Raw genomic sequence first — 23,825 nt, forward strand, 5'->3', positions numbered from 1 at the left:
AGAATTAGGTAAAGAGATTGAGTTACTGCTTCACACTTCGGCAAAAAGGGAAGAGGAAGAAGGAATGTGAGATATGTCTTGTTAGCTGAAGTGGTTTTCCCAGCTATGTTCTTTATCAGGAGAAACACGTTTGGCCATCAATAAACCATATCCACAGTCTTTGTGAAACTTAAAATAATATATGGACAAGTGCAAAATATAATTTTATTTACCAGATTCTTTTTTCACACACAAACATTCAGTATAAAAAAGTATCCATACCTTCACACATACTGCTCATTTTCAAAAAGACAATTCTAAACTTACTGGCCTTTTTGTCAAAAAATAATCATAATTTATCTGCGTAAGCAAATGGTCTCAAACCACTGTTCTTGCATCTCCTTTAATACTTCTTGTCTGTGTTCTCTGTGACTGCAGAACTCACCAGTAACAGGGATACTCCAAAGAAATCATGCTCACAAATATAGTTTTTGGTGGTTGCAGGTGCCCAATTTTCTTTTGTGCTCTGGCTAACTATAGGGAACATCTTGCTTGAAGATCTTATTCCTCCTGATCTTAAATAAAAGCCAAAAAGGTGAGTGGCACTAGGCTTCCTCATTGTACCTCGTTGGTCATATGTCCCATACGGTAACTGCTCATTTTCAAAGTCCTGAGTGAAGTTCTGCCTTAAACCTGCCATCCCACTGGCCTCCATTCATCAGGACTTGGGGTGGGTGAACATCTTGGAAATCCTTGGCTATCAATTCAGCAGGATGCTGGCAATTTTATTTGATATTGAAAAAGCAAGGAAAAAGATGTTAGATTTATGTTATCATGGTGGTTGTGAATGTTGCTAATTTATGGGCAGTGCAACTCGATGTCTAAAGCAGACCGTGTAGTGCCTACGAGTGGGCATTCATTGGTAGGCTGGTACATCGACAAGCAAGAGATCAGCTTGCATATCCCACTATTCATGGATCCACTGTGCATTTCAGGAACAGAAGGGTGAGGTGACCCCCTGGGTGCAGCTCCCAGCACAGCCGATAGAGAGTATACCTGCCGGTGCAGTGCAGTGCCAGACCTGCTGTGCCTGCTGTGCACAAAGATTTGCCCTTGGTAAAGATGGAAAGCATTGCAGACGTCATCTTCCCAAAGCTGTTCCTTGTTTTAGGTAGCCCATGAAAAGTCCACTGACCCCAAACCATCACTAGGAAACTGGTTTCATTACATTCTCTCCAAGGGTTATTTTGTTCAAAATCCCAAGTTTAAGCGAAGAGGAGTCATCTGTCCACACAATGGAGGTAGATAAACTCTTCTTTTTAATCTTGAAGATGGATTTCCTCCGATGTTTGTGCAGCAGCTGTTTCAACTTGTCCTTAAAAACACTGGTGGTGAGAGTGTAGAGGATTGGGTTCAAGGCGCTGTTAACTGGGAGGAAAAATATCACAATCCAGGAAGTGATTGTGCCTGGAGAAGAAAATGAAATGTGAAAAAAATAATTAAGAGTTTAGGTTTTAAGCAGATGTAAAATATGCACCACACTTTGCAGTCAATGCTACTTATGGGAGGGCTGCCTGGTACATTGATGCTTCCTCTCACCTTATGGGAATCGTTTTGTTGGAAGCCACAGGAGCTATGATTTTAAGGTCCTCCCAATTAACCTTGCTGAGTTCCAGTCACTAATTTGTAGGCTGTGATGAGCCCAAACAAGAGGACATATGTGAGCACACCTTGTAAACTCTAAATTTCAATGTATTTTTCTTGTTTGCTTTTATAGAAAAAAATAATAAAAAAATAATTATTTTTTCTTTCAAGATTTATTTATTTGAAAGTCGGAGTTACAGAGAGGGGAGAGAGAGAGAGAGAGAGAGAGAGAGAGAAATCTTTCATCTGCTGGTTCACCCCCCATCCCCATGGCTATAATAGCTGCAGCCAGGAGCCAAGAGCTTCATCCAATGTGAGTGACAGGGGCCCAAATACTTGGGCCGTCTTCTGCTGCTTTTATAGGCACATTATCAAGGGAGCTAGATCAGAAGTGGAGCAGCTGGAACTTGAACAATCACCCATATGGGATCCTGGCATTGCAGGCAGCAGCCTATCAGCTATGCCACAACGCCAGCTTGAAATAATTCTTAACAGAATAGAGTTCAGGAAACCTGCTGTCTGGGAGCCAGATCGGACTTTGGTCTTAACTCTGTCCAGTCCTCAAGGTTCCCCTGCTATCCTATTATTGAAATCTGAAGAGCAAAGAGGAATGTATTCTCCAAACTTGGTGGATTCCCTTTTTGTTCAGCCTTATAAATGCTAACAGAATCTTTAGGGAAAGAGACCACAGAAGGTTCTCTGCGAGGGGAAATTTGGAATAATAGCATTTGTTCCATTTTTAATTTTTTAAAAAATACTTATTTATTGAAGGGCAGAGTGACCAGAGAGAGAGAGTTGAGAGAGAAAGTGGGGGAGAGGGAGAGGAAAGGGAGAGGGAAAGGGAGGGGGGGTAGAGAGAGAGAGAGAGAGAGAGAGATCCATCCATCCATTAGGTCACTCCCCCAGATGGCTGCAACATCCAGGGTTGAAGCCAGGTGCCCATGAACTTCATGCAAAACTCCCATTTGGATGCAGGGGCCCAAGCACTTGGGTCATCTTCTGCTGCCTTCCCAGGCACATTAGCTGGGAGCTGTATTGGAAAAACAGCAGCCAGCATTTAAATTTGGCGCTCAGATGTACAATGCCTACAGCCATGCCTTAACACACTGTGACACAATGCTGCCCCCAGCATTTGCTCCTTGAGAATGAAATATATTTCTCCTTCTCAACACAGCCTGGTCTGGTGGGCAGACAACTCCTAGACACATGGGCAAATCACCATGCTCCCTAGACTGCTCAGAGCTGATCCTCCCTTCCTGGACTGAATCCGGGAGCCAGGCTGGAGTCAGACATGTGAATTCCCATTGCAGCACTGACTCCTGTGATTTTCCAAGCCCTTGGTGCCACACTGCCTCCTCCCTTATCTTCAGAGTTTCAGAGACCTCCCCGCTCAGGTGAAGAGCAGGGTGTTATCTCACTCTTCTGCCTCCTCTATCTTTCTCCACCCTACAATTTTCTTTTCCTTTGACCACTGTTGTTTTGTTCCTCTCTCGACCTTGCTTTGCTTCTCATTTCCCTCTGTTCTTCTGTATTGTCTTCACTTCTCTCCTTATCCAATCTTCTCTCCTGACTCCTTCCTTCTTTCTTCTTCCTGCTTCCTTCTTGGCAACGTTTTCCTCTTCTCTCCTCATATCATCCCTTTTTCCTTGTCCTTATTTTTTCTAAATATTTAATTAAAAGGCAAAGTTACACACACACACACGGGATGGGGGGGAAGAGAGAGACAGAGAGAAAGAGAGAGAGAGAGCGCTTTTCTATCCACTGGTTCACTCCCCAGATGGTCACAGCAGCCAGGGCTGGGCCAGGCTGATGCCAGGAACCTGAAACTCTCTCCAGGTCTCCCATGTGGGTGGCAGGGGCCCAAGTACTTGAGCCACCTTTCCCCTGCTTTCCCAGGCACATTAACAGGGAGCTGGATCAGAACCAGAGCAGCCAGTATTCAAATTTATGCTCATCTGGGATGCCAGCATCACATGGGATGGCTTAACCTACTGAGCCATAACACCAGAAAAAAAACGAAGGAAAAATAAGTCTCTAGTTTAGCTTAGCTTAGATGAATTAAAGTTTCATATTATTTGTCTTCATTTTAAAAAGTTAAGTGATCTAGGCATCTCATGATTGGAGAAAAAGTTATTTTGCTTTTGTGTTATGTCCCAAAGGGAAACTTGATCAGTTATATCAGTTATCTCACCTCCATGTGACAGAGAAAGACTTCCTGGCAGTCCTTGCTTTTAGTGAGGCAAAGACAAATAAGCCCCCTAAGTCCACCTGTGAGTTCCATTCGAAATGAGACCTCTTGTTCCACCCTGGGAGAGCCCTAATCTAAGATTAGCAGCTGAGTCCAGAGGCAGGAGGGCTAAGGCCGGCTGTCCTCTTGACTGTACCGGATCCCATCAGTGGCAGGCCATGGCCAACAGGCCCTGCAGTTCTCAGAGGGCAGGGACAGGATGAACTTAGGTCAGTGAATGCAGCATTGTTGCCTGCACACTGTGGGAAGTCAGACCAGCAGGGGAAGGGCTTTGCTGAGAGTGGTAAAGGCACACTGAGGTGCTCTGGCAAACCTCAAAAAGTCTTGAACTATAAGAGGAGAGAAGGATCAGTGGGCAGTCCCGTGAGTTTTATACAAGGCATTTTTTTCCTGTTCTATCTCCCTTTGTTGAGGTGTTTATTAAGCTTGTCATGATATGAACTGAGGATAATAATTACACCTGCTACTGTCTGACACCCTCCATCACCAGACAGTTCCTGATTCTAAATCAGAGAGCCTGGTAGGCTGAACTGTATTTCCTTCCCCTTCCCCCAACCTATCCCATAGTATCTTCTACTATGACTATATTTGGGGATAGGCCTTCAAAGAGGTAAGTTAGGAACGAGGTCATTAGGGTGGGTCCTAGTCCAAGCTGACTGCCAGTCTTTATAGGAGGAGGAAACTTGAAGGCATGAAGAGATACCAGGGATACACACACGGAGGAAAAGTCGTGTGAGGACACAGCAAGAAGGCGGCCATCAGTGAGCCAAGGAGAGTGGCCTCAGGACAGACCAAATCAGTCCACTCCTTGATCTTGGATTTCAGGCTCCAGAGGCGCGAGAAAATAACTTCCTGCAGTACTTTATCATGAAGGTTCTAGCAAACTTATATGTAGAGAAAAAGCCTCAAGAAGTTAACATACAGGAGGTTAGGAAGAGGAGGGACATGTGGACGTTCGGTGTAGCGGTTTAGATCCCAGTTGGGCTACTTGGGTTTAAGTCCTGGTTCTGCACCTGTTTCCAGCTTCTGGCTGAGGTGCACCCTTGGGGGCAGCAATGACAGCTCAAGGAATTGGGTCTGTGGTGCTCATGTGGGAGGCCTGGATTGAGTTCCTGGCTTCTGTCTTCAGCATAACTCAACCCCAGCTGCCATAGGCATTTGAAGAGTGAACCAGCCAAACTCTATATACCTGTCTTTGTTTTCTGCCTCTCAAATAAAAATAAAGTGGAAGGAACTTAAGACATCTGGCAGAAATGGTGCCAGTGAGGTAAGGTGGGCTCCCTGAGTTCCCTCAGTGGGTCACTGGGAGGGTCAGGACAGGAACCAGGGCATTCTGTTGCTATGCAAGGCTGCCTCCCCTCCCATCTGCAGGAAGGCAGGACATCAGAAGGTGCAGGGACTGGAGCGAGGCAGGTGAGATGAAGCCCAGCCATCCCACTTCTCTTGGACCAGCTCAGCCTCCTTAGTCGATGAGGTGTAGCTCACTTCAGAGCTCACATGGGTTTTGACAGCACTCCCGTGTTCCTGCCCCATGACCGCATCCACCATTATGGCAGAAGCATAGTGGTATTGAATAACACTTCATGAAGAGCTCTGTGGTAAATGCAAAGATGAAGAAAGTATGGTCCTTGCCCCCTTGAAACTTATCATTTGAAGGGATCAATGGACGCCTTCAAAAATAATGCTGGGGGCCTGGCGATTGGCATATTGGTTAACATGAAGCTTGGGACTCCACACCCCATCTTGGAGAGCCCGGGTTTGAGTCTGTGCTCTACCTTCCATTCCAGCTGCCACCCTGGGAGGCAGCAGGTGATGGTTCAACTACTTGGGTCCCTGCCACCCATGTGGGAGACCTGAATTGAATTATTGGCTGCTAGTTTTGATCAGGCCTAGCTCTGGCTGTTATAGGCATTTGGGGAGTGAACCAGCAGATCACATCTCTCTTTCTCTCTCTGTCTTTCAAATAAATGAAAATAAGTAAAAAAATGAAAAAAGTAAAATGAGTATCTTTAAAATAATGCTGAGGGGCCAGCCCAATATCACAGTGTGTTAAACCATCACCTGCCGTGCCAGCATCACATAGGGGCACTGGTTTGGGTCCTGGCTGGTCTGCTTCTGATCCAGCTCCCTGCTAATGTGCCTGAGAATGAAACAAAAGATGGCTCAAGTAGTTGGGCCACTGCCACCCACAAGAGACCTGATTGAAGCTCCTGGCTCCTGGCTTCAGCCTGGCCCAGCCCCAGCTGTTACAGTCATTTGTGAAGTGAACAAGCAGATGAAATCTCTCTCTCTCTCTCTCTTTCTCTCTCTCTCTCTCTCTCTCTCTTATTAGCTAACTCTACCTTTCAGCTAAAAAAAATTAAGTCCTTAAAAAATCAAGCAATGTTGATACAAGGCAGCTCGGATGAGGTTAATGACTGAGTTAAGCACCTGGGCTGAAAGAGAGAAGAGTTGAGAGAGGTCTGGACTGCAGCATGGAGGAGGGAGCCTTTGGGGTCTACTCTTACAGGATTGCACGGGACACAGGCAGAGTCGAAAGTTTAATCCAGGTGGAGGGAACAGTTCCAGCAAAAGCTGATGTCTTATCAGAAGAGTGCAGAGGAAAAGCCCAGTAATTCCAATGGGCCTGGATCATGGAGTATAGGAGGGTGGGGTGGGAGTTATGAAACATGAAAATGCTAATCCCAGTATCTGGACTTGATCCATGAGAAATGGAGGCCAATGGCCATTTTGGCCCTGTTGAATTGGAAATGATAGGACATAAAAATTGGGATGTCCAGGTAGCTGTAACAGATTGGAGACTATTCAAGTAAACATCTGTAGCCAGTAATACAGAGTTGATTTGCTCCTCGTGTACAACTGACTCTCCCTGAATGATCTCACACAGCCTTCTATGATTTCTCTCCTCCCCGTCCAGCAGGGGCTTCCAAGTCTTCAGCCCTCCTCTCCCTGCTGCGTTTCATTTCCACATCTCACATGGCCGAGTGACATACACGGCTGGTTGTGGAGAAGAAGTCTATGGTTAGGAGACCGCCACGGGTGCTGGGTGGCATTCTGCAGCACAACGTGGGGCAAGGCCTCACATGACTGTGCACAAGCCATAGGCACAGAGACAGTGCAGCTGTGGGTCATTTGTGCGCTCATCACTTTCATTAGGGTGCTGTGTGACAGTGGGGCACCAAGATGAGTAAGACATAATCCCTGCCTTGGGTCAAGCTGCAACAGTGAGCCGAAGATGATGCCAGCTGTTTCACCGAGAATCTGGGTAAAGCCCTGGAGGACTTCTAAACGGCTGTCATCTCTAAATCCCAGAAAGGGCTTTCAGTGAACTCCTAACCAATGAAAGGTGAATTTCTCTGGCTGAAGTGGGCCAGGAGCCTGGCCTTTGGGATGATGTGCTTGCCTGGAACATCCGCACTCCCTGGAGCCACAGTGACATCATGTGGGTTGCACTATGGGATAGGCTGGCTGGTCTACCAGGTGAGAGTGCATGAGAATCACAAAGAGGGGTATGGGGAAACACCTATGCACAAGCCTTAGCCCCCAGACACTAACTCCAGAGGCTAGGAACCTGGAGAACCTGGTCATGTATATTTTGATTCTTTAAAAAATGGGTGCTCATGGTTAAGAACAACTACCTAATTCATGTAGACCCAAGATGCTCTGGCTTAGTTTCTCTCTAGCTTTGGCTTTTTTTTTTAATTAAAACAATTTTTTTTTTATTCTTGGCTGGATTGCACTACTACCCTGTTGCACTGCTATCTCAGAATATCAATTATAAAGTCCTGGAGGGAAATAATAACTTTTGCATTGCTGCTGTGGGCATTTGTGGAGGATTTACTATGTGTCCGTGGTTCTGGCCTCATCAAAGGGCATAAGGAAGGTACATTGTAGGTGGGAATGATAGAAGGGACTGACCTGGTATTTCCACCTGGAAGAGGGAAAGGATTTTAACGACAAACACAGGAATCCAGCAGATGGCATCAGAGAACACTATAAAAAAGAAACGATTTGCCACAGCCACCTCTCTTCCAAGGTGAGTTCTCACTTCCGAGGTCTGCAAGGTGGTTTTTTGAATGGAACAGAACATAGTAACATAGGAAAATGCAATGATGAGAAAAGCCAGCAAGTTCACACCTGTTGGGAGAAGCACACCTCTTAACATCTCAGGCATTTGTATGGTGCCTCCCTCCTACCCTGGTAGTTCTGAGAAGCTGTCTTTTGAATAAGCCCAGTGGAATTCTGCTAAAATTCCCTCATTCGAGGAAATAAGATAAAGGAATTGGGTTTTCCAGATCAAAAGGAGATTTCAAATACATAAACCTTTTACGAAGAATTACAGGCTTCTGAATTCTGAGGTTGGTATCTGATGAAGTAAACACTAGCTTTTTTAAAGCATGAAGAAAGCTCTTTTTGTTTCTAGCTCTCTGCAAATTCAGACCTACAGGGAATCCTGTAGTCATATACATGTCTCAACAAATAAATCCAACTCCATTTCCTTATCTCATAAATATGAATAAGATAACCTTGGAATTTATCATAAACATAATTGCGTTTCTACGCAACAGTCTTGGTCTTAAATAAAAATAATACATAGAACAAAAGACCTTTTGTTTATGTTTCTTTAGTGTGACTTGGAAACCTTAGAAATACAGAAGACTTAAAAACGCAACAAGATGAATCACTCTCTTTAGGCCAAATGCATTCATGAGATTTTCACGTAACATCACCATCCCCTAAAATACTGACTTCCCAGTCACTTCATTTGCTTTATTCTTGCTGTAATAAATTTGAAGTGTGATCGTTCGCATTCTCAATTCCCGCAATTCGCACATATTTTCAAAGTTGTTTAAAAATGTTCATTTGAATGTGGACTGTATGTAACACTGGTGAGGTCTAGCGTAATACTTCAAGTTCAAGATACCTGCTCTTTTTATCCAAAGCACTTTATATTCCACAGAATCTTACCATAAGCTATATAATAGGATTATATAAAATTGGATCAAATTTGCTTGTCTTAGTTCTTTTGTCAGACAGTGTAGATAAACATAAAATGACTCTTCTAGAGGATACTTCCCTAGCCCCAGTTTTGAAAACAGATTTATGGAAAGGCTTAAAAGCATAATGTAAATGCATTACGGCAGCGTAAAGTGTAAAAGACAAGGGAAACAAGGTGGGGTGTATATGGAAACTTGTACTACCTGCAACTTTTCTCTAAAACTATTTGACAATTTAAAAATTAGCTAAAATCGTTCAAGACCCAGCTACTCCACTTCGAATCCAGCTTCCTGCTAATGTGCCTAGGAAGGCAGCAGCGAGTGACCCAAGTACTTGGGTCTGTCACCCACATGGGTGACCTGGATGGAGTTCTTTTTTTTTTTAATGTATTCATTTATTTGAAAGGCAAAGTTACAGACAGCGAGAGAGACAGAGAGAAAGGCCTTCCATCCACTGGTTCACTCCCCAAATGGTTGCAATGGCTGGAGCTGAGATGATCTGGAGCCAGGAGCCAGGAGTTTCTTCTGGGTCTCCCATATGGATGTAGGGGCCCAAGCACTTGGGCTATCTTCCAGCACTTTCCCAGATCATAAGCAGAGGGCTGGACTGGAACAGGAGCAGCCAGGACATGAACCGGGGGCCATATAGATGCTGACATCACAGGCAGAGGCTTAGCCTACTACGCCATAATACTGGCCCTTGGATGGAGTTCTTGACTCCTGATTACAGCCTGGCCCAGCCCTGGCTGCTGTGGACATTTTGGGGATTGAATCAGTGGATGAAAGATCTCTCTCTCGCTCACTCGCCCTCATTGTCTCATCTCTTCTTCTCTGTCACTCTGCCTTTGATATAAAGAAATAAGAAAAAAGAAAAGCACGTACTTTATCTGGAGATCTAGAGCTCTGAAGTCCTCTCACAGGCAAACTGATGATGACGATGATGCGAGGGTGTGTGCGTGCGTTACTGTCTGCTTATGTATCTGGAATACATCACAGGTGCTTAATCCTTTCTAGCTGACCTCTTTGCCTTCATTGTAAGATCCAGCCACAGGGAACTTCCTGAGCCCTACATCTGGACCTATTCCCTGGCATGGGGCCCCTGCATCCCTGTGTCTTTTCCTGGAACCCAGCCCCTGTTCCTCCTCTGATCTCACTTGGCTGATGCCGCCTCATCTTTTGGGCCCCTGATTGGACTCATTTCTACTGGGAAGCCTTCCCTTGTCCTTGGATCTGGGGTTTCTAGAACATCCTGTACTCTTCTCTCATGGCATTTATCAGCCTGTGACGAAGGATGTGTTTACTTCTCTGCCTCCTCCTCTCTGACCTGTAAGGACCAGACCTGCTATATATTTCCAGTATCCAGTAGAGTGCACAGACCATAGTAGGTGCTAAATAAATCCTCACAAACTCAATTTGCAGTGTGTGTGTGTGTGTGTGTGTGTGTACTATGTGCACCCTTGTGTTAGGAGCAAGAAGCAAATGAGTCATGAAGAAATGTAAGGAATGGTTTGCTCTATCCTAGGAGTGAGATGCCATGAACAACTGCAACCAAACATGGAAGTGTATGAAGAATATTATTAAAAGAAGGCAAACTAAACATGTTGCTTGTCAGAGGAGGGAGAGAAGGAATGGATGGAGAAGAGTTGGGTAGGATAGTTAGGGTCATTTCAAGACGAGTTATAAGTGACTATTTAAACTTGATCTTGCAAATGGTAGGGGCAATAGTGGAGCAGAGACAGAACACTGCCCTTCTGAAACTCAGGGAGATTATGGAGTGATCACGAACAGAGGTCGAAAGACCAGTAAGGGCTCAGGCAGTAACTCAGGGTCGGGCTAGACAGACTTTCAACCAAGGCGACAGCCAATGGCAGAGACGGAAAAGGAGAAAAGGCAGAAGAGTGTTTTGATGACAAATATCTGAGGCCCCAAAAATGACAATGCAGATTGCTAACTGCAAGAAAGAGAAGACAAAACAAGAAGTGGGAGTCTAAAGATAACAGTGCCTTAGTTAAAGAGGGGACCTGGAAATAGACTTAATTCTAAGCAGAACTCATATGTCATGGACAACAAAGTTATTTTCTTTTTTTAACTTTAAAAGACTAAATTTGGTACTCATTTGTAACAGAGAATGTAGGGATTTTTCTAAAAAATTAGGGGCAATTAAGAAAACTGAAAAGAAAATAGCTTCATGAAGCATCCTTACAACTGCTGATTCAAGAGCTGTATTTACCAAGGATATCACTCTTCTGGTATTTCCATTTAGATGACCTCTGTGAGTGAGTCTCCAATGCTGTTTTTATTTCTTTAACTCGTCACTAGATTGTAAAAAATAAATGGGTTCAAATAACTTGGTAGAGATACCGGACTAGGCACTAACAGAGAATTCTTCCAGCTCATAGTCACTGTAGGTGAACATGAAATCAAAGGAATTTAGGGCTAATAAAAAGATCATCCAGGGATTCTAAGTGTATGTTGCCGTTTTCCACATTAAATCTGTACAACAAAAGCTTTAGAAGCGCTTCTGAAAATACACAGCAGAGATTTTTCTGTAAAGAGGACCCCATCTGGACAACCAGTTTACTTTCTGAAGGAGACAATTCCACTTTGGCTGAAATTTATGGCATTTATATCACAATTGTGTTTTTCCAGGAAATAAAAAAAATGTAATTTACCTAGAAAAATTCCAAGAGAATACACTTTGCTTCCAATATCTTCTGTTTGGTCATGATAAAGTGGAAAACACACTCCATTTTGCCCATAAAAGTTTCCAAAATAATCCTCATCCCAAAAAGGAATTGCAGCTATCAGAAACCCCACCAGCCAGATGCAGCCGAGGCTGAGCGAAGTCTGCCGTCTTCCGGGGCGAACGTTACTGAAGGGGAACACGATGACCAGGAACTTCTCCAGAGTCAGGTAGGTCAGCAGGAGGACAGAGACTTCGGTAGACAGCATGGCCAGGAAGCCCATGAGGCGGCATTGTACGCTCTCCATCCACAGCAGGGCATACTTCTGATACTGTCCTCGGTATCTCATATCAAAAAAGCCAATGAAAAGCAGGTAGACACCCATCAAGCAGTCGGCACCTGTGAAGGAATTGACACAAGGGATGTTGGTGGCCCCAGCATCTCTGGAGTTAGTTTTTTTGATTAGGAATCATTTCTTCAGCATGTATGGAATGAAGTAATGGAAACACCTGCTAGAATACCAAGAAGCCATTGAACTTCAAAATCTGTACTGCTTCTAAGGTATCACACTATGTCTGTTCCACAGCTAAAAGATAGAAGAGGACATTTGAGGATGGGGAGCTTTTAAGCAGAAAACATGTATTTCTGCTAGTTTAAAAGAGGAAAACAAGTAGTTCTTGCATAATTAATAAAGAGAATCATTTCCCATGTTGAGGAATGTGGGTGTTAATGGAATTGAAATTAATGAAGCTTAGTTTTATAATCCACAAACTTTTCTTCATGTTCTGTCACCTGATTCATCACCCTTGGATCCCATTTCCAAGAGTCAACCCCCAGAAGTAGGTCATGGTAAGGTCCTGTCACCTAACACAGAGCTGCTAAGAGCAGTACTTTTGTGTTTAGAAAACAAAACCTTTCCCAGCGTGGCACCTGTAATTCACATTAAATGCCATTTTTGACATATACATGCCAACAACTTATATATCTAGTGTGTAGCTCCCAGAAGGTGCTCTAAATCTACTGAGGTAGGAAACATACTTACAACAAAGGACTTTGATGGACAGGGCGTGAGTTGTATTTTCGGCTTTAATGAAAGATCTCATGCCAATGACAAAAAGATTTCCAAAGCAGGTAATGAAAGCTATAACCCAGACAAACACTCTGAGGATATTGTTAGCCAAGAGGTCCTCAAATGAAGAAATGCCGTCAGTCGAGGGCATACATATTCGGACATGGGGAGCATAGGAGCAGTATCGAAAGTTTTTGAAATAACTAAAGTCAAAGGGAAAAAAAGAGTCACTTGCCAGTAATGATAGAGAAATTACAGTTGCAGTGCCATCAAGGGGTACCGGTCTATGTTAGGTATGCAACTTTGCTAGGTTGGTTTAGTAGTGATTATGTAACTTGAGGCTTCTTCATTAAACAATATGCTACCTCACTACTGTTCTTCAAAAGATGAGGCATCTCAAGGGCATAGAATTTTGGTGGCTTGGCCCAGGACAGTCAGGGGGAGGACATGGGACAAAGTCTTAGGGGCCCTAGGATTTCCTCTGGTCACATGAGGCTATTCTTTAGGACATTATAAGAAGAGGGCTATCATTGTTAAATGAATCTCTTAGGTAAGAGTTGGGGCTTGGGTTCGGGATACAGGAAACCTGCCTGCTGTAGTCACTAAACTCATTCTTGCTCTTATCTTTAAACTCTGAAGTCTCCCCACTTCAGCCTCCTTTTCCTGGACGCTGGCAGGAAAGGAATGCCTCTGAGACTAGGAAAAGTCTGTCTCCCTGGAGCTGGCAGAATTATTTGCCTTAAACACAGGTTTCTTACCAGGTCTTGACTGACTTAAACAATTTGTAGAGGAAAACAAATTGGTCAGTGTGTTTATGTTCTGAGTACAGGAATCTCAGGTGTTGGAATTGGTGAGGCCATTTGGCTAATGGCCAGATCCCAAACCCAGGCATGCAGGATTTTCTCCCATAACAGTCATTATGTTTTTATTATTTCATACCTCTATATGTTCATTTCTCTGCTCTATTCTCTCAATCCGGTTTTTTTTTTTTTGTTCATTTGTTTTTGTTTTTCCATCTGCCAATTCAGTTTCTAGACCAGCAAGTTAAACAAAGCTTTGCTTGCCACAGTCTCAGGACTCTCTGTGATTGGACTCTGGGCTGCCTAAGCCTCCTGGCCTCCTTGCCTTCATCATACACTCTACCCAGACACATGGGCCACTTTCCATTTCCCGCACCAGCCAGAAGCATGCCCTTAGGGCCTTACTTTTGCTTTTGCCTCTGCCTGGAGGATTCTTACCCCACATATTACCAAGGCTGCTCCCTGCCTGCCACCCAGGTCTGCTTTCCATCTAACCATCTAAACCGTCCTTCTAGTTCCTTATCTTGCTTTATTTGTCTTCATAGAATTTATTAACTATTTATTAGCTTCATAGAATTTATTAACTAGTTACTTGCTGGTTCTCAAAGCTCAGTGGAAGCTCCATGGGACAAACATTCTCTCTTTTGCTCACCACTGTGTTCTCAGCATCTGAAACAAACAGTTCCTGGCCCATAGAAGGTACTCAACAAATATTTCTTTGATAGTAAGATGATGATGCATGAGTCAGTGCTGAGTGTGTCAGTTAGGGAAACAGAGGTAATCCCTGCCCTGTAGTAGCTTTCAGTAAAACATCCTAATATCTGGCATACAATTAAAGGAATTTGACATAAAATGATCTTGGTTTCTTCTCCTTCCCTGGAGCCCCTGGAACACACTTCACTTGGCCTCTTGGTTCTTTAGGGGTTGCATTATTTCCACTGTCTTCAGGAGAGCCACCTAGGGTCTCTCTCCTTCCACTGTGACCATACTACAGTTGGCAGGTGGAAGGGATGGAGGTGATGAGGTGAGCTGTTTCAATAAGTGAAGGATGAGGAAAATTAAAGAGAATAAAAAGATTATTTATTAGGGAAGTAACTAAGCTAACGTGTTTTGTTCATCATTGGGACCTTCTTGACCTTGACCTAAGGTCCATATTTAAGATAGCAGCTTCTCTATAAAGTTCTAAGAATAGACTTGCTCTATTCTATGCAGACCTCACATTCTGTCTACAATAAAGAAACAATAGCCTTATGAACTATTTATCTAAAAGTGCCACAGAAAAAGAAATTAACCAAACCATGTGGATATGAATTGAACACGTGTCTTTTAGTAATCACACCTGCTGCACAGACATAAACAAATGTTCTCCCAAAAGAGCACCTTCATATCAACTCTTTCATCCATTTGCTGCACCCAACTTGTAATCTTACATCGAATCCTCCCTATTTTTGTGGACAACAATGGTTAATTTTTGAAATCATGACACATAGTTTATACATTTGATAAAGAAATGATCATGTTATAAACACATATATTAACACAACTTACACAGTGCACTTTATATTAAAGTGACTTATCAAAAACTACTATAAAGATTAATTACCTCCATTTTGCAGTGCACTTAGTAACAGTAACAACACCTGGAATTTATATAGCACCTTTCTTCCTAAGGGCTCAAATCTTAGAGCAGCCGACTGCTCATTCATGTGAAGTGAATTAATGTTTCCAGGTCTCGTGAGTACCATTTAGCCAGTGACTTCATCTTGTGTAATATGTGGCATTCTGGTACCCTGATCTCATTTTGGGCCTCAATTGGATAAACATCGTGTTTCCAGGGAGAAGGGTCATTCATGTCGGCACATCATAATATTGAACTCTATTTGACAGGGACCAAAGGTGACAAAATTAAAAAGTTCTCAATAAAAAGACTTTTGTTGCATAAAAACACATTGCAGTGATACATTATACAGTTCACATGAGAGCATTGGAAACATTCCCATGCTCTCTTCTCCATTTCATACATACATACATGTGAGAAAGATTCTTCATGGGTTGAAACATGCGTGTGTTTATATTTGGAATCTCTATCCTTTCCAGGTCTCTGGAAAACATGTACAATAGGTTTAATGTTTTTAAGGTCAAACTTTTAAAAAGTTTGTCTTCATAGAATTTATTAACTATTTATTAGCTTATTAGTTTGGAAGGGAGAAGAAAAGAGAAAGAGACACGGATAATGGGGGTAAGAAGAGGAGGGTTAGGGGAAAGAGAGAGACTTTCTACCCACTAGTTCATTCCCCAAATGCCTGCAACAGCCAACAGAGCTATGCCAAGCTGAAGCCAGAGTTTGGAATTCAATCTGAGTCTCCTGGGTGGCAGGATCTCAAGCACTTGGGCCGTTCATCTGCTGCCTCCCACTGTGCATAAGCAGAAGGATGGATTGGAAGTGGAGCCAGGACTCAAACCTAGGGACTCTTATATGGGATGCAAACACGATAAGCTGTGGCAAATGCTCCCTCTACCCCTTTAAAACAAATGTCTCAATTATTCTATAAATAATGAAAGCTGTGGGATCTTTGACTAAACATGGTTTCTTTTTAAAAAAAAAAATTTGAAACACACAGAGAGAGAAAGAGAGAGAGAGAGAGAGAGAGAGAAACAGAGAGAGAGAAACAGAGATCTCCCATCCATTGGTTTATTCCCCAAATGCCCACAACAACCAACACTGGGCTAGGTGAAGTCAAGATCCAGGAGCTCAACCCAGGCACCCAACTACTTGAGCCGTTACTTTTGCCTTTTAGGATAAACCCTGGGGGAAATCTTTTTTAATAATTGCATTCTTTGGGGGCCGGTGCTGTGGCACAGTGGGTTAACGCCCTGGCCTGAAGCGTCGGCATCCCATATGGGCGCCTGTTCTAGTCCTGGCTGCTCCTCTTCTGATCCAGCTCTCTGCTATGGCCTAGGAAAGCAGCAGAGAATGGCCCAAGTCCTTGGGCCCCTGTACCCATGTAAGAGATCCGGAAGAAGCTGCTGGCTTCTGATCAGTGTAGCTCCGGCCATTGCGGCCAATTAGGGAATGAACCTTTGGATGGAAGACCTCTCTCTCTCTCTCTGCCTCTCCTTCTCTCTCTGTGTAACTCTGACTTTCAAATAAATAAATAAATCTTAAAAAATTGCATTCTTTGTTATAGGGTGATTATTTTTTAAAGATTATTATGCATTATTTGTTATATACCAAATACAGTGATTCAAAATCTTATGGTACCAGTTTCAACTGGGATGAGGATTTTATATGATGTGCTACTTTAGAAAACTGACATATTGACATTTCTCTTCACATGTCCAGCAAGTTGGGGCTGATTTTGCCACTTTACATGCAGAATTATGTCCTAATACTGCATTTTCATTCATTTTTTGATTTAAAAATGGCAATGGTGATTTGTGTGATTATGAGTTTCATCTTACAAATAACATGGTAGTTAGAGGATTTCCTCTAGTAGCTGAACTTCTAACCTGAGTGCATCACTAAAGTGAGTTTTGTGAAAATCTGAATTTAAGTGTTGTCATTTTTTTCTTGCCAATAGGTCTTTTTTTTTGTCTTTAAGATTTTTATGGTAGAAAATATGAAGGTAGCCAAGACTGGCTTCAATTCAGGACAATCACTATCTATGACAACTGTAGGAAGTGTAATTCTTTTAATTCCTCCAGACCCCTTAAGATATCATCAGAGAGCTCCAGCAATCATTTCCACTCTCTAATTTATCCAGAATTATTTACAAATGTAGATACTTTGAAGACCTCTCTAGGACGGTGTGAATTAAGAGCTGCTACAAAAGGAAATGAATAGGGAGGGGACAATCTAATAACAATGTTTTCTGGTTTTAATGTTTGTCGTGAAAGATGCTGGATTACCATTTGGCTATCCTGAACAGGGTTTCTGAGCCTAGTTCTGAGTTTGCCTGTGCCCAGTGGGTCCTTTCTCGAGGAAACATAGAAGTAGAAGTCAGAAATGAAGCTTGGGGGAGCTGTTACACTGCTGATTCATCAAGTCCCCTGCAGCAGGAAAGCTGCGAACCTTTTTAAAGGTTTTTCCCTTCTTTGCTCTCTTGTTCTCTTCTGGATGCATTAAAATCTTAGCTTTACAGGGGCCCTGTGATTCTTTCATTAATACTTTATAGTGTCTTAAAGAGCAGAGGCTATACATTCTGAGTACTTAAGACCATGTGATGCATAATTTGGAGGTCAATAAATGGTTTGGAAATGAATTTGTAAATGTATCTTAGGAAAAACACATGAGATAGTTAGGAAAAGGAAGAAATAAAGGAAGAAACTCATGGAGTGAACAGTTACTACATTGACTTTCAAAAGGGTGTTACATAATGCCTTGGTATTTTGGTTTTCAGAAATGCAATATGTGGTGAGTGAAGGGAAGAGTATGTTGTCTACATCCTGAGGTCTCTGCTTATATTTAAAAACAATGGGATGAATATCTATCTATCTATCTATCTATCATCTATCTATCTAGATTATAGCTTCTTACCAGCAGGGACCAAAGCTATGCCATCAGTGAATGTCCACTAATACCTGTTGAGTGAGAACCTAAATTTTACATTAATTTCCAATGGAAAACCATTTAGCAAGAATACATAGTGTTATTATACATTTGTCCTTAGCATTAAATGAAGAAATACTGAGTTTAGATAATGTGGGAAATGTAGTATGCTGAGCTAAAACAAATAAGCCAAGGAACTTGAGCCAACAGTTGCCATCCATGGGTAAAAGATCATGAAGTTCAAAAGATGCCAGCAGAATTCTTAGCATCATTGGAATCTATTATAATATGGCTAAAATTTTAAAATACTAACCAACATTAATTATTTGAATGTTCATATTTGTGGGATATATTTTTCCTTACTTACTGAAAAATAAAAACACACACTGTTGTCCAATATCAGACAGTTTCTTGTAGGAAAGGGGAAAATGGAAAAAGGAAGCAAGTCTTTTATATAATTTTTTTTACCAAACTTTCAGTAGCAATATTATTGCAAATGTAATTCTTTGTTAAAATTGTGGGATGAGATTTTTCCACTTGAGCCCAGTTTTCAGGAAGGGACGATTTGTGTCTTCCAACTCTGAAACGACCTTTACAAGTGGTGAATGGCAAAAAAGGAGGCATTGCTGTTATTCACACATACTTGACATCACAGTGATACTCAAGGCCATCTGATAGTGCACACTCCTGTGTGTAAAATACCCATTCAAAACAGGTGGGTCTCTAAGTAAAGCATGTCCACTGCCATTGCAATCAACACAATGTAATATTTTACTTACAGAGACTGAAGTTGTTTAAGACTTTCAAACTGGTTCTTGTGGAGATACAAAAGAGGATTGGATGACAGGTTCCTTTTTTACCACCAGAGGGAAGGGGGAAAAGCATGAGGATGTTATTATTTCCAAAGGTTAAGATGTTGTCATTTAAATCGCATGATGGTGAGAAGAACTTACAGTTTCTGTAGAAGCTTCAGGTCTTTCAAAAGGTGAGGTGGCAGCTCTGTTATCTTATTGTTAGACAGATCCCTGTTGGTGACAGAAAACCCAAAGCAATTACATTGGAACTAAGTGACCTCGTTATTACTCTTCATAGTTATCATCATCCTATTTGATGTAACAGAAAATATGAATCCAATTTAACCAACCTGATAACTTGTTACACAACAAGGTCATGTGAGCCAGCCAAATGGGTATGTTTTCCATCACTTACAGACATGTGACATTTTGTTCATCCAGTTCCTGTCTGGAATTTCCTCTCACCCCCTGTCCAACACATCCTGGCTTTTGTATCTACTTTGATTAATTTCCTCTGTTTTAGGTACTCTTTGTACACTTCTATCATTCAAACTTCTGTGATTCCTACCCACTTCATGTATGTGATCTCTGGTTTAGCCAACTAAACTTAGGAGGTCAAGACTTGCGTCTTTTATTTCTTTGGCATCCCAACTAAGATAACTTTGGTCACTCAGCATCCGCCCAGACAATCTTGCACAGACAGCTCTACATATTTTCAAAATATTCTTATATAGAACTACACCTGGAGAAGAAATTGTAAATTTAGAATTACACATGATAGGAGGGTCCCACACAGAAAGAAGACCAAGGAAGGGACTCTACAGAATGGAAAACAGATTTCTGAGGATCAGAAGAAATCTAGAATCTTCAAGAGTCCCAGATATACATCTGTGCCAAAAAAAAGATATTAAAGATAAAAACAAATGAATAACTAAGAGTCAAATAAAATATCTTATTAATTTTTGATCCCCTGGAGCTTCTGGTGGTATGTAAGGATTACATGTAACTAAGGCTCACCTGTTTTTCTAAAGAAGCTTCCATTTACAGTGACCAGTAAACTATAAAGCAAGGAAAGAATGAAACTGGTATGCTTACAGAGTATGGAGAAAACACAGAGGAAGGAGGCACCTGTCTTGTCCTGGGAAATTAGTGTTTGGACAAAGTTCTATGATTTTAGGAGGGGTAAGAGAAGAGCAGTTTATAGCACAGTCAGTGACCCAGCCACTTGAAGTCAGGGGCATCTTCAGGGGTTAGCATGCGGTGCAGTGTGGTGGAAGACAGGAGGTTTAGGGAGGAGCTGAGGTACTGATCTCAGAAAAGCACATGGAGATAAGAGTGGGGCCATTGTCTACCCAAGGCACTCTTCCCCAGGATACAACTTGGGAATCAGAATCCCAAGGATGCTTTACTAAGGTGCATTTTTCTGCTGTCCACCTCAGGACTACCACAGCAGAATCTCTGGGAGGCATCCCGGTAACATGCATCTAAATCAAAATTCTCTGTGACTTTTCTGCAGATTAACATTTGAGAACTGTGTCAAGGTCTTTGCTAAACAGCAGGCAACAGGACATTAAGTAGCACAGTGGCATAATGTGGGATAATTCTGCCAGAAGAAGTATGGAAGACAGATAGGGAAGCCTGAGAGCTGGTGGAGGGAGACCAGGCAGGAGGCTTCCCATGGACAAGGAGGGAGCCCACAGCCTTGTTGGGAGCGAGGGAACAACGTTCAGGCCTGGCTGCCAGGAAGGGCAGTGACGCCATCGGGACGGTGAGTTGAAGGGAAGGAGCTGGTGACAGGGTGGGGGTTCCCTGTTGGTTTAATTTTAAACAGGTGGCTTTTAGGGTGCTGTCCTGACATCCGAGAGGGAGGTCCTGATGGCTGGAAATGATGCTCTGGTGCCCCGGATGGCAGGGACACACGTAGGTCGCAGCCCACAAGGAAGGCCACAGGTGTGCGTGAGGCACAGGTGTGCCAGACAGAGCCTAGCAGCAGAGCCACATGACGATCATGCCAATCTCCTACACCAAGAAAATGTCCTTCAATGTGGAACACAGAAAAGCCATCTTCTGGGGGAACTTCAGGGGCCTCATGTACCTGTGCGTGTTCCTCCCCAGCATGAGTTTGCTGTCATAGAGGAGCAGTGAAATGTTCTAACTCTTGTAAACTCAAGATGTAGGAATGCCTTGTTCAAGTCAAGTCTATCAACTTCTGAATTCCTTAGCTTTCTGACCCTGGACTGGAAGGGATTATTAGCGATCTTACAAGTGGATTTTGCTTTGGCTTGTTTTGTTTTTGGTGTGGTTCTTCTATGCGTAAGATGAGAAGAGGATTAGAAAAATTCTCAAAATGTAGACTCCATACCACTATTTCTTTCAGTTTATATGTATAAAATAGGCCCCTGTTTGTCCCAGGCTGCTACCCCACTTCACACTGTAATATAAGTTCATGTCCGTCTTCCAGAGTCTGGCCATGAACACTCCTGAGAGAAAGTCTCTTCTGAGTGAGCTGTCTTTAAATTTGCCATAAAATGAAAATATTTTTAGTTCTAATGCAGTATGTCACACATACGAGGCACTTAATTCATGTCAACCTCTGTGGATTTGATTTATGATGGTTATTAGATTAAATTATCTTAAGTATTCATGAATTATTTTAAAATTTACTTCTACTTATTTATTTTCCCCAGTCCTTCCTGGGGAAAGGTACAAAGAATGGGGGGGCCAGTCAGTTAGGAAGTTAACTGTCACTTTAAGGCCTCTATCAGAGGAGTTCTTTCCCTTAATTGCCACTATTTGTAATATGACAGACTTAATTTTAACATCCAATTATACACAATTATGTGGGGAGCAATGAATTTATAATAAGACCAGTACTTTTCTACAGATTAGATCCTTGAAAAATACAGAGTTACATGTGTTTTGTGAATACTTTTTAAGGAGCCTAATCCTCAATCTAGGCATATGTGTTTGCTTCACCTGTGATAAGAAGTGTAATTTTTCAAAGGATAATAAGCATTTTTACTTAGTTATAATTTTCATTTCAGTCAATCAGTTATTCATTCAGCAAATATTTACTGATAATCAAGTATACTCCAGGTATAGGAGATAAATGAGCCTTGTGTTTTAAGAAGCTATGGAAAGGCAATTTACTTTCACACACACAGATCACCACCCCCCCCACAATAATAAAACTTTGGTAGGTTAAATCCATATTAAGCCCACTGTTTGATTTTAATGTGCTTTTGACTTTAGGATAATGCTGGCTTTCTTATTGATTATGTATTGTTTTGAAAGGCAGAGTGACAAAGAGAAAGGGAGGGAAAGAGAAAGGGGGAGAGGTGGGGAGAAGGGGAGAGAACAAAGTGTAGGAACAGAGAAAGAGAAAGAGAGAGATCGATCTTCCATCTGCTGGTTCACTTCCCAGATGACTGCAACAGCCAGACCTGGGCCAGGCCAAAGCTAGAAGCCAGGAACTCCATCCTGGTCTCCCACATGGGTGGCAGGGACCCAAACACTTTGGCCATCTTCCGCTGCCTTCCCAGGCACATCAGCAGGGAGCTGGATTGGGAACGGAGTAGCCAGGACTTGAACCAGCAATCTGCCGATAAGGGATGCTGGTGTTGCAAGTGGTGGCTTAGTCCGCTTTGCCACAACTCTGGCCCCCTTAATTGATTTTTAACATCCAGCAGTTTGCAGGATGTTGATTGCTACTAGTGGAAGAGCAGTCTCCCTAGCCATTTAAATTTATAATCTTGGAAGAAGCAATCATATTCTTCCTAGTAGACGATGCTACTTACAGTTCTCCTAAATTTTTTAATGAAGAAAATGTCTTCTCTGGAACAAAATCAATTTGATTTCTAGGCAGAAACCTGTAAGACATGGCGAGAGTCAGCACTGTGGGTTTGCGTCTGCTGTAATAATCAGTTCTCACTGAGAGATGCCACGGATGCGGCAGTAACTGAAGAAGCCTCCTTCGAAGTCTCAAAGGGAAGCGCTTTCTCGTGTGCAACCTGAGGCAGGAGTTTCGCACCGAGGACACGCGTGTGTTCTCTCCGGGAAGTTGCCACGAGCAACTGGAGGTGCTGAGTGTGGCCTAAAAAGCTGTGCTTTGTTCAGATTTGGATTATTTTAGCAGTGTCTTTTTCTAATTTTTCTTTTCCATTCTGTTTTCCAATCACCCATCCAATCAACAGACATTACCAAGAGTTTATTATCTATGGAAAACTGTCGATAAAAAAAACAGAAACACATACTTGCATTTTTAAGCTTGCCATGGCCAAATGCGCCCAATGACCAATCCAGCTGCCTTCCCGCCCCCATAAACAGCATACTCAGTGCTAAGGAAGCAGCATCTTTAGATGTTCCTCTAATTTGAATAAAATCATGTTTTTTTTTTTTTTTCTTTAGGGAGAGAGCCATCAAGTGGTCATATACATTGGCAGTCCCAGCTGGTTATTGGAGAGCTAACTACTTGCATTTACATGGTCATATAGAATTGGTGACCATAGGGTTAGGAGACTGGAACTTACAGGCATCAGTTCAACTGAGAGGATGCACAGAAATGGTGACTGCTCTAGAAACAGGGCGACCAGCTGGAGACCTAAACCACAGGCAGTTTAAGGCTTAGTCCCCCACCCCTCCATACCAGTCACTCAGTGTGTACCTTTTCTAGCATTGCAGTTTCAGGCCAAGGTCCTAAACAAAGCACTACTTTGAAATTCTTTGCCCAAGTTTCTTCAATTTCCAAATCTATAGGTTTTCTGCCCGTTGACTGAAATTCATGTGTACTTACAGCACTGTGAGTGAACTGCACGACAGGAAGGTGGAATTTCTGAGCCGTTTTATTCGATTGCCTTCCAGGTCCCTGGAAGTCATGGAGGGAAAATATTTTTAATATTTTGTATAGGCTGTTTGCTCAGAGATACTTTTCATTGATGATAACAACCCTGAACTGTATTGTTACTCCATTTCATAATTTCTACTATGCCTTCCTCCTAATCACTGCAGGGTTTGTATATGTGATATCGTGTGCTGTTGCTGGGATGTGATTTGAGTGCCCCA

General features: G+C 42.5%; 1 protein-coding gene across 2 annotated transcripts in view; it reads right to left on the bottom strand.

Annotated features, from left to right (window-relative positions):
* Positions 1-217: 217 nt before the first annotated feature.
* The window catches only part of RXFP2 (relaxin family peptide receptor 2), a 32,192-nt gene continuing 8,584 nt past the window's right edge, over positions 218-23,825 (bottom strand). The window contains exons 6-14 of one of the 2 annotated variants that reach the window (XM_051831761.2): positions 23,557-23,628; positions 22,562-22,633; positions 18,924-18,995; positions 18,750-18,821; positions 15,451-15,522; positions 12,595-12,824; positions 11,541-11,951; positions 7,790-8,008; positions 218-1,446 (exon numbers count right to left, since the gene is read on the bottom strand). In XM_051831761.2, coding sequence (XP_051687721.2) covers positions 1,187-1,446; positions 7,790-8,008; positions 11,541-11,951; positions 12,595-12,824; positions 15,451-15,522; positions 18,750-18,821; positions 18,924-18,995; positions 22,562-22,633; positions 23,557-23,628 — 1,480 coding nt within the window. In that variant the 3' untranslated portion in view covers positions 218-1,186. The remainder of the gene's footprint in view (positions 1,447-7,789; positions 8,009-11,540; positions 11,952-12,594; positions 12,825-15,450; positions 15,523-18,749; positions 18,822-18,923; positions 18,996-22,561; positions 22,634-23,556; positions 23,629-23,825) is intronic. The other variant, XM_070048411.1, reaches the window with a different exon arrangement.

This window comes from Oryctolagus cuniculus, chromosome 9 (genome assembly GCF_964237555.1).
Source record: "Oryctolagus cuniculus chromosome 9, mOryCun1.1, whole genome shotgun sequence".
NCBI lineage: Eukaryota > Metazoa > Chordata > Mammalia > Lagomorpha > Leporidae > Oryctolagus > Oryctolagus cuniculus.